This window comes from Lipotes vexillifer, unplaced genomic scaffold (assembly GCF_000442215.2).
Source record: "Lipotes vexillifer unplaced genomic scaffold, Lipotes_vexillifer_v1.1 scaffold514, whole genome shotgun sequence".
NCBI lineage: Eukaryota > Metazoa > Chordata > Mammalia > Artiodactyla > Lipotidae > Lipotes > Lipotes vexillifer.
The window spans coordinates 1,587,979-1,603,814 of NW_006789975.1; the positions used below are offsets into that span (position 1 = coordinate 1,587,979).

Below are 15,836 nucleotides of genomic sequence, written 5' to 3' on the forward strand. Positions count from 1 at the left end.
TTTTTTTTTTTTTTTTTTTGGCGACGCCACGCGGCCTGCGTAACTTCCCCACCTAGGGGTCGAACCCATGCCCCCTCCACTGGAAGCGCAGAGTCTTAACCATTGGACCACCAGGAAAGTCCCGCCGCACCTTTCTTGATGCATTTGTAGAGCTTCCGCGTGAGGCGGCGAGAAGCCAGAGGCTGCGCGATGGGGTTCAGATTCACCAGCAGCTCATGGTAAGTGCGCTCTCCGCAGCACGCGTCCGCCTGAGCCTCCGGCCCGTCTGGATCTACCTTTATTTTGGTCATGGCAGCGACCGCGGCAACCGAGTGCCCAAGGTGCTAATCCACGCGGCCGGCGCTTCAGGAATCACTTCCGGGTCATGCCGCTCTGCGGGAAGCAGGCAGTACACCATAACCAATTAGGAACTCAGGTCTCCGACTCTGACCAATTCTTGACGCTCAGCTCCTTAAATATACAGCACGGAGGGGCGGGGTCTCGGCCGTAGGGGCGGGGCCATCCCCATAACTGGGGCGGGGCGGGGCCTGGAGGAGGTGAGGAGGCACTGGCACCCAGGCTCGGGCTCTTCTGAGAGTTCGGCGTCACAGAATAGGCGGCGGGAGGAAGAGGAGGAGGAGGAGGCTGTAGCTGTAGGGTCGTGACCACATTTAAGGCGACAGGATCCTTGCCTAAAGCGCGGAGCCTGCGACCGGACTGGAAGAATGGGAAGTCTGCTTGGTGTGATTCCAAACCTCCTTAGAATCTGATCCCTTAGGCAGTGCCTAGCCCGGTCAGGTCCCGGGTCCTGAACTGGTCCTGGCTGGTGTACCCTAGGTGCCAAGGTTAAGGTAAAGCCTGACACTGCTAACGATTCCTTCGTTCCAGCACGATTTTTCACACTCTGCTTTCTCTTTCCTGGCAAGGGATGGACCCTCTCACTCACTGATTGCCTCGGTCTAGACCGCTGTTCCCCAGAGAGCCGGTGGCTCGCTCCCACCCTTGCCGCAGGAATCTGCTCAGATGTTTACCACGGGAGAGGTTCTCCTGACCAAAGTATCTAAAATTGCAGTTCCCGCCGACCTCCCAAAGGCATCCCCTAACCCTCTGTTTTCCTTGTAGTTCCTACTGCCGCCTGGCATCACGCCCACGCAAGGCATGGCGGAGAGAGCTGGCGGGAGCTGAGAGGGAAGACAGCATCAACACTGGGCTTGAGACTTCGGGCTGTGGTGGGGGAGAGATCTGAGTAGGCGCCCGGTTGCAGTTAGCTCTAGAGGATTAATGGACTGTAACGCTGGGGAGGCGAGCAGGCCTAGACTGGGGTGGATCTTGTACCTCTGACTTACTTCATGTACCCTGTCTTGGAACACTGGATGAATATTAATTAGACCATTGTTACAAATTAGTTGCCTTTGATTATAGGATTGACAAAGGCAACTAATTTGTCAATTAGTCTCGTCATTTTTGTGGTGGCCAAACAGGCCAGAAAGTGGAACTTTAGAAGCCTGCACGTGGCCTTGCCAGCTCAAGGCAGTTAAGCCAGCTGAAAACTGACCTTTTAACCCTGTAACCAAGTGCAGTCTTACATAAAAAACAAGTAGCTTTTTAAAACTTAGTATTTTAATAAGAAAAAGTAGGATGCAATCCATACTAACCTTAGACCCCAAATAATTTCACAAATAGAAAAATATATCAGTTGAACAATGAGAATAGTTATATACGCAACAAAAAATAATTTGAAAATAAGCAAAGTTTGTATGCACAATGTAACCAAAAATTGACCTTTTAAATATTTGCACTTTGGAATTTCTTGAGAAAAGATAGTCCCTCCTGAGCTTTAGGACTGGTGGCTACTGTCAGCTTTGCCTTACTGTCCACCACTTTGCTGTACCATTTCTTACCCCAAACCCTCCCCCACCTTCTCCCTCCCTCTAGGTCCTGCAGTAGAAGTTCTGGCCCTCCCTAGGGAGCCCTCCCCAAGTGGCTCGTGAGGCTGTGAGAGCAGAGCTCCTCTGAGCACACAGCTGGCAGGGCTCTGCAGGGTGGTTTTCTTTTCTTTTTCAATCTTAGTATTTTTTTTTGTTTCATTGGAGTATAATTGCTTTACAATGTTGTGTTAGTTTCTGCTGTACAATGTATACATATATCCCCTCCCTCTTTGACCTCCCTCCCACCCCCCCCATCCCACCCATCTAGGTCGTCACAGAGCACCGAGCTGAGCTCCATGTGCTATACAGCAGGTTCCCACTAGCTATCTGTTTTACACACGGTAGTGTATATATGTCAATCCTAATCTCCTAATTCATTCCACCCTCCCCTTCCCTCACTGTGTCCACATGTCCATTCTCTACGCCTGCGTCTCTATTCCTGCCCTGGAAATAGGTTCATCTGTACCATTTTTCTAGATTCCACATATATGCGTTAATATACGATATTTGTTTTTCTCTTTCTGACTTACTTCCCTCTGTATGACAAACTCTAGGTACATCCACATCTCTACAAATGACCCAATTTCATTCCTTTTTATGGCTGAGTAATATTCCATTGTATATATTTACCACATCTTTATCCATTCATCTGTCGTTGGACATTTAGATTGTTCCATGTCCTGGCTATTGTAAATAGTGCTGCAATGAACTTTGGGGTACATGTGTCATTTTGAATTATGGTTTTCTCAGGGTGTATGTCCAGTACTGGGATTGCTGTGTCATATGGTAATTCCATTTTTAGTTTTTTAAGGAACCTCCATACTGTTCTCCACAGTGGCTGTATCAATTTACATTCCTACCAACAGTGCAAGAGGGTGCAGGGTGGTTTTCTATTCCTCTTTTAGCCTTGTTGGTTGGGTGACAATGTGTCAGTGTTGCAAAGGGGAAAGGTGCTCCTAGTTGTGTGCACTGGGCATGATGAACTCCACAGAGAATTATCATCCCCAGGAAACCCAATTCAAGCAAATGTGCTTGACTGACCTCACCAAGGTCTCAGTTATGAAGACCTCTCAGTTCTCAAATGGAAGGAGGAAGGAAATAACATTTATATGCCAAGCACATTACATGTGATATCTCATCCAGTGCTCACAAAGAATACCTTTATTATTCACAATTTCCTGAGGCTCATAATGGTAATAGCTTCATGCAGCTCACACAAAGCTGAATTTGAATCCTGATCCACTATGTCCAAGCTCACGCTCTGCTCATCTCCTGTGACTCGGTATTCAACTTTAGCTCAAAGTTTATGAAATGTGGCTGGATAGTGAAAGTGTGGGAATCTTGGCTTGGCCAGGTCACAAGTGTCAATTTTTTGAGCCATAAGACAATGAAGTGCCAAAAACAAATCTGTCCTCAGTAAACCACACCATGTATTTCTAACACCAGTCTCAGAGATCTGTGCCAGATCCAAGGTGGTTTGTGTGACTTCACTGATTTTGTGTGAATGGCCACTCCCCCTCACTTGAAGCAGGGTAGAATGGGTGAGAATGTAATGGCTAATGGATAGTCAGTCAGGGTTCTAAATGACAAATGACTTTGGGCAAGTCATTTAACCTCTCTGGGCTTCAGTGCCTCATCTATAAAATGAGAAAGTTAGACCTAGATGGACTAAGGTCCCTTCTTTTAGAAAACCGGGGTAGATGATTTTTGTAAATTGAGGTATAATTCCTGTATCATACAACTTGCCCGTTTAAAGTATATGATTCACTGGTTTTGGTGTATTCACCGAGTTGTGCAGCCATCACCACAGTCAATTTTAAGACATTTTCATCACTGCACCCTTTAGCTATCACCTCTGACCCCCTCATCCTCCCTAGACCTACGTAACCACTAATCTCCCTTTTGTCTCTATAGATGTCCCTGTACTGGACATTTCACAGAAATGGAATCATATAGTATGTGGCCTCTTGTGTCTGACTCCTTTCAATTAAGATATTTTCAAGGTTTGTCCATGTTGTAGCATGTGTCAGTGCTCCATTACTACATAACATTCCATTGTATGGGTATACTATATTCTATCCATTCATCAGTTGATGGACTGGGTTGTTTCCACCTTTTGGAAACTGTGAACATTCATGTACTGCTGTAAACATTCATGTACAAGTTTTCATGTGGGCATATGTGTTTTTCTTTAATTAATTAATTAATTTTGGTGGGCAGCATTGGGTCTTCTAAAAAAAGCCCCTGTCTTTTTTTATAAATAAAGTTTTATCAGAAACTCCACACCCATTTGTTTACATACTGCCCATGGCTGCTTTCATACTGTAGCAGCAGAGTTGAATAGTTGCAACAGAGATTGTGTAGCCCACAGAGCCTAGAATATTGACTATCTGGTCCTTAACAGAAAACGTTTGCTGACTCATCTAAATCAAATGGACTCTGACACCCAAGTTCTCCCTATCAAGCCCCAAACACTCTCAACCCAGTTTCCTCCCCAGTCTGCTCCACTCCAGCTTGTCTGCCCTCCTCTCTGTCCCTCTTGAAGAAAGAGAAATATAGATTCCTCCTTCCATGTGTAGAAAAGGAAGGCCCAGATGAAACCGAGTATGGTCAGGTTTCTGTTCCTCCTCAGCAGTAGTGGGGGCACAGGACTAGGAGGGGGACCACCAGCTGCTCCCTGAGTCCCACCTCTCTCCATCCCCAGCTAAAGACTGACTGAGGGAGAGGGGAGCCTGGTCCCTGGTTTGCTCTGTGGTCTGGGAGAAGTCCCTGCCTCTCCAAGCCTCATCATTCCCCTCCTATTACCAGAGGAGAGGGAATAGACAGATCCCAAAGATGATTCCAGTTCTCACATTCTAGGACTAGGACCATGACCTCCATGCCCCTCTCCAAAGGCAAAGCAAGAAACCAGCTGTCAACAGAGCGTGGTAATAAAGAGTTCATAAGCCATAGCTGGCCACAATCAATCCTGGAAATTCCTCACTTCTCCAGACGGTAGGCATACACTCAAAGCAGAGGAGATGTGAGCCTGGTCAGAGAGGGCTGGGACCAGCCCACTTGACAGACCCCAGGCCCAGGGGGTACAGCAGAGCTTGGGCAGTGGCAATGTCACCTGCTTTCTCCATCCTATCACATCCCATGGAATCAACAACTATGGGATAGGCTCAGTGTCTGGAGGCAGTGGCCCTTCTGCAGTAACTCCCATATCTCCACCTACATCTGGGACCCAGGTCTCCCCACAGTTCCAGGCACACCCACAGTGGCCAACGTTTATCCAGCACTTACTTTCTATGCATTTGATCCTCTCCACAACCTGATGAAGTGGGGATGCTTATCATCAACTCCAACTCCTCCTGGGTGTCTTTTCTCAGCTAGCCTGTCTGACCTGCCCCTCTACCTGTGTTTTCAATTCAGTGAATGATTTCAGCAATTGGTGTGTTCATTTTCTATTGTTGTTGTAATATATGACCACTTAGTGCCTTAAAACAATATCCTTTTATTCTCTCCCAGGTTTGCAGGTTAGAAGTCCAGGATGGCATGGCTGGGTTCCTTGATCAGTGCTTACAAAGGTAAAAGTCAAAGTTTCCAACTGCTGTGATCTCATCTGGCACTTGGGATCCTCTTCCAAGCTCATTCCTGCTGTTGGCCTGCTTCAGTTCCTTGTGGTTTTAGGATTGGGATCCTAGCTTCCTATTGGCCAGGGATCCTTCTCAGCTTCTTACAGCTGCTCTTTGGTCCTTGTAGGTGGCCTCCTCCATCTTCAGGTGCTAGGTTCAAATCTGATTCCCCTTCAGCGAACAGCAGAGGAAGCTCCTCAGGCATACTGTCCATTCCCCCGTTTTCCCACAGTTGCCTGAATGATCTTCCAAAAGCATAAAACTAACCAGGTTAACCTGAACTTAAACTCCTGCTCCCCAGTAGCCTCAAGATCTAAAGAAAACTCTGTGAAGTTCATTCATTCAAATGTTTTCTGAGCACTGACTCCCTGCCAGGTACCAGTTCCACAGACAGTCTCTGCCCTCCTGGAGCTTTCTGTGTTGTGAGACGGAGGGACCCCAACAATGAACATGGCTGTGGTAAATGCTGAGAGTGGCCATTCCATTGGGCCCTACCACCAGGCTGTCTTCAGCCCTGCCCTCCCCCTTCCTCACCTCCAGGCTTTCCCAGCACCCCCTCCCCCCAGCCATTCCACAAATCTCAGTAGGAAGCAGCTTTTTCCCAGATCTCTTCCTAGGTTCCAGTTCTTAAAGTTCCTGATGCTTCCCAGTCATGGAACACAACAGTAGAGTTCATTTGGAACCCCTGGGGAGGCAAGGACTTTCTCTAGCTCCCTCTGATGCCTGGCATGGTGTTTGACACATACTAGATGCTCAGTACATTTTTTGGAATGAATGGAGAGTCCGATAGGCAATGGTGGAGACGCAAACCTCCTCAGCATCTTCTCTACTCCTGACGGTCTGCGTACTCCACAGAAAATGCTGGCAGCAAAAACTCCAGCCGCTCAGAGTTCTAGCGCATGGGTGCCTACGCTGGCATCCTCTGCCCTGGCCTTAGCTGTAAACTGCAGCTGGAGCCCCAGGATGTTGCTGCTTGGGGATCAGCTATTTCAGGACCAGAGCTCACTCCATGGCACGAAGTCTGGCAGGCATATGCCAGTGTCCAGTCCAAGGAGAGCAAGGGAGAAGGATGAGACTTTCTGGGCACAAGAACAGAAAATGTGCCCATCAAGCACTATGCTCAAGAATCCCGTTAAGCAGTGGGAGGCAGTTGGCACTGTGGAGACAGGGCAGGTTTAGCATGCACATGCATGCACACATACACACACACTCACATCAACACATCACTAACTTCTACCAAAACAGCAAAGAAAACAGGAGAGTCTCCAACAGAGGAGAGATTTCCCTGATTTTTGAGAGCATGCAAAGCCAATGGAAGAGGGTAACAGATGAAGCGGGTTGGCAGAGCTGCAGCTCAGGAGAGGCTTCGGGGGTGGCAGGGGCACTGCAGAGGGAACTTGCCTTGCATGGCACCCACAGGCCCCAGGACTGTGTGAGTGGGAGTCAGAACTGAAACAGTGGCAGCACCGGCCCGCACCGCCTCCTCCTCTCTCCAGGCAGCCCCAGACAAAAAACCCATCTGGGAACAGCACGGGCTTTCAGTAGGTGTTGGTGGCCCAAAGTAGAGTCTGCCTCAGGCTGCGATTGGGGATCCAGGGCTGACAACGGACTCAGTGGCCACCCTCCCCCCTCTCCCCACCACCAACTGGAGCCACAGTCCATGGCCCACAGCAGCTGCCTCAGCACAAAGTGCCCAACCATAACACAAAGTGTCTCGTGGAACTGTCTCAGCTTCCCATCTGTTAAATGTCTGGATTAGGTGGTCGCTAGGGTCCCTTGGACTTCTAAGAATATCGTCCTCCCCACTAATTTTATCCCTGCCAGAAATCAAATCCACATGCCACTGGCCGCCCCAGGTCACTGGCTGGGAAAGTGGGAAGGAGGGAGAGTCAGTGCTGATGCCCTACATTAACCCTAACCCTAACCCTCCTAAGGGCCAGCATTCCCAGTGTCAAATTGTGTCCCCCAAAACCATCTGTTCAAGTGCTAATCTTTGGTACCTGTGCATGTGACCTTATTTGGAAATAGGGTTTTGTAGATGTAATCAAGTAAAGATGAGCTCATTAGGGTGGACCCTAATACAATATGACTGGTGTCCTTATAAGAAGAGGAAAAATGCCATGTGACAATGGAGGCAGAGATTAGAGAGACTTGTCTACAAGCCAAGGAACACCAGGGGTAGCAGCGACACCAGAAGCTAAGAGAAAGGTACAGAACAGATTCTCCCCTAGAACCTGCAGAGAAAGCACAGCCCTGCGGATACTTTGATTTTGGACTTCTAGCCTCTAGAATTATGAGACAATAAGTTTGTATTGTTTTAAGACAAGCCAGCCCTAGGAAACTAACACACCGAGCCAGTCCCCAGGATTTGCTTATTGAACAAATGAATACCTCTCCTCCCCACCCCAATCTATCATCATGAGGGAACAGAAAAGGAAGCAGGCCCACCCCTCAGATTGGAAGGGTTCAGGGCAAGAGCATAGATGGAGTCCTGTTCCCTCCTCCTCTATTTCCACCTATCCGTCCCACCCTGTTCTGTATAGTGAGGGACCCACACTCTGTCCACAAACCCCCCCACACACACACCTTGGCCTCCCTTCAGGGACAGCTCTCTCTCTGAATAGCAGATTGAGGGAGAGGTCTGGGCAGGCAGTAGTAATGGACTCAGGGCTGACTGGGCAGGGAATTCCTGCACCTGGAGGATTGGGGGTGGGGGGACACACCCCCTTGGTCTTGCAAATCCCTCACCCTGGCCCACTAAAGCTCAGGCCCAGAAGTGAGCAGCCATGCACCTAACAGCAGCAGGGAGCGCTTTCCTGGCAGCATCTCACTCAATTCTCATTCTGTTTTAAAGGCGAAAAAACTGAAGCACAGTAAAGTTGAAGAATCTGTCCAGGGCTAAAAAGCTGATAAACTATATATCTGGGATCAATTCCTGATCTGTTTGACTCCCAGACACTTCCTTTCTCCATATAACATGCTTTTCCCTAGACCTGGTTTAATTGGTAAACTGCCAAAACCTTATAAAATAGTTTAAAAACAAACAATTTTTTTAAAAAACAAGCCATCAAAGTAACTTAGTACTAGAGAAAGAATAGAGAGGCTGGAAATAGACCCAAACACATATTAGAATCTAGTATATCACAGAGGCATTTTAAATAAATGGATGGAAAGGGAAAGAATTCAATAAATGGCATCAGGACAATGGCAAGCCATCTGGAAGAAAGCACAGCTGGAGCCCTGCCTTGTCCCTCACACTTGCCAGTAAAACTGATGATCAAAATTTTTCATATAAACAATAAAACCACAAAAGCACTAGAAATTTTTCATTAAAATACAAAAAGCTTTTCTAAAGCACTAAGAGACAACTCTATAGAAAAACTGGACAAGAACAGAACAGAAAGTTCACAGAAAAAAAAACATAAATGACCTATAAAAATATGAAATGTCAGCCTCCTTCTGAACTAAAGAAATGTAAATGAAAACAGACACAACAACTGCTCCTCCCCCTGAAAAAAGGTTGCTAAAACCCAGTCTTTGAAAGCGATGGAGAGACACTGTTAGAACAAGTGTAAACTGCACCTCTTTAGAGGGCAACTGGACCATACTGCATCCATCAAAACATAAATGTTAGGGATTTATCCCCGGAGAGACTCACAAAAGTACCAAAGATACTGCACAAGATTCACTGCAGACTTGCTCAAAATAGCAAAAACACTAAAACTAAAGTCCTATATAATGGTTAAATACATTATAGAAATCCATACAACATGATATGACAACACATTAAAAGAATAAGATTTGTCTCTATCTATGGTGAAAGTAGAAAAATTTCCCAGCTATACTGATAAGTGGAAACAAGTTGCCAGAACAATATGTTATTTAATGTACATAAACAAACAAATATATATGTATATATATTTGCATATATGCATGAAAACTTAATAGTGAATATCTCTGGAGAGCTTAAATCAGGGAAGAGGTGTTAGGGAAGAAGGACGCTTAACTGTTGCTTTATACTCTTGTGCACCATCTGAAAATGTTTTTAACATAAATATTATCACCTTTAAAATAATACATTTTAAATTCCAAAGCCAAAACCCTGACGCTATAGAAACCCAACTTTCTGAAGAGCCAAGCTGACTTTTCTAAGCTCTCAGCTTTACACAGTAAGGTTTCTCCCAAGCAGTTGTGTTTGAGGAAGCTTCCATCCTCTGGAATCCCACTTGATGATCCCTCTCTCCTTAGCCTCTGTTCTGAAATCTCAGGCTTCACTTTTGGGGAGATACCAACTGCCGCTAAGGCAACTGAACTTCTATTTGAACTTCAGCTCCTAGAGTAAGCATCTAGCTTGATAAATAAAAAGTCAATTAAAAACTCATCCTTAATTTAAAAATGGGCAAGTAAACATTTCTCCTAAGGTATGCAAACAGCCATTAAGCACATGAAAAGTTGCTCAGCATCATTAGCCATCAGGCAAATGCAAATCAAAACCACACTGAGATATTACTTCACACCCACTAGGATAACTATAATGAAAAAGTCAGATAACAGCCAGTATTGATGAGAATGAGGAGAAATTGGAACACTTGTGCGCTGCTGATAGGAATGTGAAATGGTGCAGCCATTTTGGAAAATAGCCTGGCAGTTCCCCCAAAAGCTTAAGAGTTACCACGGACCCAGCAATTCTATTCTAGGTACATACCCAGAGACGAATCAAAAACATATGCCCATATACCCTGAGAAAACCATAATTCAAGAAGAGTCATGTACCACAATGTTCATTGCAGCACTATTTACAATAGCCAGGACATGGAAACAACCTAAGTGTCCATTGACAGATGAATGGATAAAGAAGATGTGCCACATATATACAATAGAATATTACTCAGCCATAAAAAGAAACAAAATTGAGTTATTGGTAGTGAGGTGGATGGACCTAGAGACTGTCATAGGAATGAAGTAAGTAAGAAAGAGAAAAACAAATACAGTATGCTAACACATATATATGGAATCTAAAAAAAAAAAAAAGGTTCTGAGGAACTTAGGGGCAGGACACGAATAAAGACACAGACAGAGAATGGACTTGAGGACACAGGGAGGGGAAGGGTAAGCTGGGACGAAGTGAGCGAGTGGCATGGACATACATACACTACCAAATGTAAAATAAATAGCTAGTGGGAAGCAGCCGCATAACACAGGGAGATCAGCTCAGTGCTTTGTGACCACCTAGAGGGGTGGGATAGGGAGGGTGGGAGGGAGCCTAACCCTCCTAAGGGCCAGCATTCCCAGTGTCAAATTGTGTCCCCCAAAACCATCTGTTCAAGTGCTAATCTTTGGTACCTGTGCATGTGACCTTATTTGGAAATAGGGTTTTGTAGATGTAATCAAGTAAAGATGAGCTCATTAGGGTGGACCCTAATACAATATGACTGGTGTCCTTATAAGAAGAGGAAAAATGCCATGTGACAATGGAGGCAGAGATTAGAGAGACTTGTCTACAAGCCAAGGAACACCAGGGGTAGCAGCGACACCAGAAGCTAAGAGAAAGGTACAGAACAGATTCTCCCCTAGAACCTGCAGAGAAAGCACAGCCCTGCGGATACTTTGATTTTGGACTTCTAGCCTCTAGAATTATGAGACAATAAGTTTGTATTGTTTTAAGACAAGCCAGCCCTAGGAAACTAACACACCGAGCCAGTCCCCAGGATTTGCTTATTGAACAAATGAATACCTCTCCTCCCCACCCCAATCTATCATCATGAGGGAACAGAAAAGGAAGCAGGCCCACCCCTCAGATTGGAAGGGTTCAGGGCAAGAGCATAGATGGAGTCCTGTTCCCTCCTCCTCTATTTCCACCTATCCGTCCCACCCTGTTCTGTATAGTGAGGGACCCACACTCTGTCCACAAACCCCCCCACACACACACCTTGGCCTCCCTTCAGGGACAGCTCTCTCTCTGAATAGCAGATTGAGGGAGAGGTCTGGGCAGGCAGTAGTAATGGACTCAGGGCTGACTGGGCAGGGAATTCCTGCACCTGGAGGATTGGGGGTGGGGGGACACACCCCCTTGGTCTTGCAAATCCCTCACCCTGGCCCACTAAAGCTCAGGCCCAGAAGTGAGCAGCCATGCACCTAACAGCAGCAGGGAGCGCTTTCCTGGCAGCATCTCACTCAATTCTCATTCTGTTTTAAAGGCGAAAAAACTGAAGCACAGTAAAGTTGAAGAATCTGTCCAGGGCTAAAAAGCTGATAAACTATATATCTGGGATCAATTCCTGATCTGTTTGACTCCCAGACACTTCCTTTCTCCATATAACATGCTTTTCCCTAGACCTGGTTTAATTGGTAAACTGCCAAAACCTTATAAAATAGTTTAAAAACAAACAATTTTTTTAAAAAACAAGCCATCAAAGTAACTTAGTACTAGAGAAAGAATAGAGAGGCTGGAAATAGACCCAAACACATATTAGAATCTAGTATATCACAGAGGCATTTTAAATAAATGGATGGAAAGGGAAAGAATTCAATAAATGGCATCAGGACAATGGCAAGCCATCTGGAAGAAAGCACAGCTGGAGCCCTGCCTTGTCCCTCACACTTGCCAGTAAAACTGATGATCAAAATTTTTCATATAAACAATAAAACCACAAAAGCACTAGAAATTTTTCATTAAAATACAAAAAGCTTTTCTAAAGCACTAAGAGACAACTCTATAGAAAAACTGGACAAGAACAGAACAGAAAGTTCACAGAAAAAAAAACATAAATGACCTATAAAAATATGAAATGTCAGCCTCCTTCTGAACTAAAGAAATGTAAATGAAAACAGACACAACAACTGCTCCTCCCCCTGAAAAAAGGTTGCTAAAACCCAGTCTTTGAAAGCGATGGAGAGACACTGTTAGAACAAGTGTAAACTGCACCTCTTTAGAGGGCAACTGGACCATACTGCATCCATCAAAACATAAATGTTAGGGATTTATCCCCGGAGAGACTCACAAAAGTACCAAAGATACTGCACAAGATTCACTGCAGACTTGCTCAAAATAGCAAAAACACTAAAACTAAAGTCCTATATAATGGTTAAATACATTATAGAAATCCATACAACATGATATGACAACACATTAAAAGAATAAGATTTGTCTCTATCTATGGTGAAAGTAGAAAAATTTCCCAGCTATACTGATAAGTGGAAACAAGTTGCCAGAACAATATGTTATTTAATGTACATAAACAAACAAATATATATGTATATATATTTGCATATATGCATGAAAACTTAATAGTGAATATCTCTGGAGAGCTTAAATCAGGGAAGAGGTGTTAGGGAAGAAGGACGCTTAACTGTTGCTTTATACTCTTGTGCACCATCTGAAAATGTTTTTAACATAAATATTATCACCTTTAAAATAATACATTTTAAATTCCAAAGCCAAAACCCTGACGCTATAGAAACCCAACTTTCTGAAGAGCCAAGCTGACTTTTCTAAGCTCTCAGCTTTACACAGTAAGGTTTCTCCCAAGCAGTTGTGTTTGAGGAAGCTTCCATCCTCTGGAATCCCACTTGATGATCCCTCTCTCCTTAGCCTCTGTTCTGAAATCTCAGGCTTCACTTTTGGGGAGATACCAACTGCCGCTAAGGCAACTGAACTTCTATTTGAACTTCAGCTCCTAGAGTAAGCATCTAGCTTGATAAATAAAAAGTCAATTAAAAACTCATCCTTAATTTAAAAATGGGCAAGTAAACATTTCTCCTAAGGTATGCAAACAGCCATTAAGCACATGAAAAGTTGCTCAGCATCATTAGCCATCAGGCAAATGCAAATCAAAACCACACTGAGATATTACTTCACACCCACTAGGATAACTATAATGAAAAAGTCAGATAACAGCCAGTATTGATGAGAATGAGGAGAAATTGGAACACTTGTGCGCTGCTGATAGGAATGTGAAATGGTGCAGCCATTTTGGAAAATAGCCTGGCAGTTCCCCCAAAAGCTTAAGAGTTACCACGGACCCAGCAATTCTATTCTAGGTACATACCCAGAGACGAATCAAAAACATATGCCCATATACCCTGAGAAAACCATAATTCAAGAAGAGTCATGTACCACAATGTTCATTGCAGCACTATTTACAATAGCCAGGACATGGAAACAACCTAAGTGTCCATTGACAGATGAATGGATAAAGAAGATGTGCCACATATATACAATAGAATATTACTCAGCCATAAAAAGAAACAAAATTGAGTTATTGGTAGTGAGGTGGATGGACCTAGAGACTGTCATAGGAATGAAGTAAGTAAGAAAGAGAAAAACAAATACAGTATGCTAACACATATATATGGAATCTAAAAAAAAAAAAAAGGTTCTGAGGAACTTAGGGGCAGGACACGAATAAAGACACAGACAGAGAATGGACTTGAGGACACAGGGAGGGGAAGGGTAAGCTGGGACGAAGTGAGCGAGTGGCATGGACATACATACACTACCAAATGTAAAATAAATAGCTAGTGGGAAGCAGCCGCATAACACAGGGAGATCAGCTCAGTGCTTTGTGACCACCTAGAGGGGTGGGATAGGGAGGGTGGGAGGGAGCCGCAAGAGGGAAGGGATATGGGGATATAGGTGTACGTATAGCTGATTCACTTTGTGATACAGCAGAAACTAACACACCATTGTAAAGCAATTATACTCCAATAAAGATGTTAAAAACAAAAACAAAAACAAAAACATATGCCCTGAGGGCTTTCCTGGTGGCGCAGTGGTTGAGAGTCCGCCTGCCGATGCAGGGGACACGGGTTCGTGCCCCGGTCCAGGAAGATCCCACATGCCGCGGAGCGGCTGGGCCCGTGAGCCATGGCCATTGAGCCTGCGCGTCCGGAGCTTGTCCTCCGCAACGGGAGCTGGCACTCCGCAACAGTGCGAGGCCCACATACTGCAAAAAAAAAAACAACAAAAACAAACAAAAAACAAACGTATGCCCTGGGACTTCCCTGGTGGCACAGTGGTTAAGAATCTGCCTGCCAATGCATGGGACATGGGTTCGACCCCGGGTCTGGGAAGATCCTACATGCCGTGGAGCAACTAAGCCCATGCACCACAGCTGCTGAGCCTGTGCTCTAGAGCCTGCGAGCCATAACTACTGAAGCCCATGTGCCTAAAGCCTGTGCTGTGTAACAAGGGAAGCCACCACAATGAGAAGCCTGCGCACCGCAATGAAGAGCAGCCCCCGCTCGCCACAATTAGAGAAAGCCCACGCGCAGCAGCGAAGACCCAACGCAGCCAAAAATAAATAAATAAATTAATTAATTAAAGTTATTTAAAAAAAAAGACAGTGGGCTAGATTTGGTGCATGGGCTGTATGTAGCTCACTGTAGTTCTTTGATTGGATGGTGGTGGTGGTGCTGGTGGTGGCAGCAGCGGCTTCCCCTATCCTCACCTCCCTTTTATCATCAATACCATTATTTGGAGCCCAGTTATGGAAGGTTTTAAGCACCTAAATCATTTGCTGGCAACACAGAGCCATTAAAATATTTTTTAAAAATAGAAATATGATTGTTTTCAGTTTTAAAAAATTTTGAATAAGTAATATATTCACATGGTTCAAAATTATACCAAAAAGTTATACAGTGAGAAGTGTCCCTCCCACCCCTATTTCAGTTTACCCATTTTACTAACCAGAAGCAACCAGTGAGACCCATTTCCTACTTCGCCTTCTATAGATATACAAATGCTTTTCCCAGTTTTGTAGAAAAAGTAGCATGCTATGCATAATATTCTGCACCTTGTTATTTTCAGTAGGAGAGTGTTCCTATTAAATGTTTGGTGTTTCTATTAAGATAGCATTAACATTATTTTATCACTGTCTACGAGAGGTTTGACATCTTCCTAATGTTGAACCTTCCTATTTGCTCAGATCTTTTATGTGCTCAATATTTCAAATTTTCTTCATCTTTATCTTGATAAGTATATTCCTAGGTGTTTTAGGTCCTTTTATATCTTCTGATTGTCATTGGCATATACAAAAGCCACCATACTGACTTCTTTTATAGTTTAGAATAGTGTTTTGGGCTTTGGGTTTTCCATGTTTATAATCATATTATCTGCAAATGATGATGGTTTTATCTACTCTTTTCCTGTTTTTATACCTCTAGTTTCTTTCTCTTGTCCAATTGCATTGGTTGTACCTCCAGAAAAGGTTAAATAATGATGGAAGAAGACAACTTTGTGTTGTTTCTTACTTTAATGAGAGTGCTTCTGGAAGATGATGTTTGGGTTGTTTTTATAAATGTTTACCTTATT

At 44.5% G+C, this 15,836-nt stretch overlaps 1 protein-coding gene across 2 annotated transcripts in view; it reads right to left on the bottom strand.

Annotated features, from left to right (window-relative positions):
- NHP2 (NHP2 ribonucleoprotein) overlaps positions 1-335 on the bottom strand; it is a 4,062-nt gene extending 3,727 nt beyond the window's left edge. The window contains exon 1 of one of the 2 annotated variants that reach the window (XM_007463115.1): positions 131-335. In XM_007463115.1, coding sequence (XP_007463177.1) covers positions 131-290 — 160 coding nt within the window. In that variant the 5' untranslated portion in view covers positions 291-335. The remainder of the gene's footprint in view (positions 1-130) is intronic. The other variant, XM_007463116.1, reaches the window with a different exon arrangement.
- Positions 336-15,836: the final 15,501 nt, after the last annotated feature.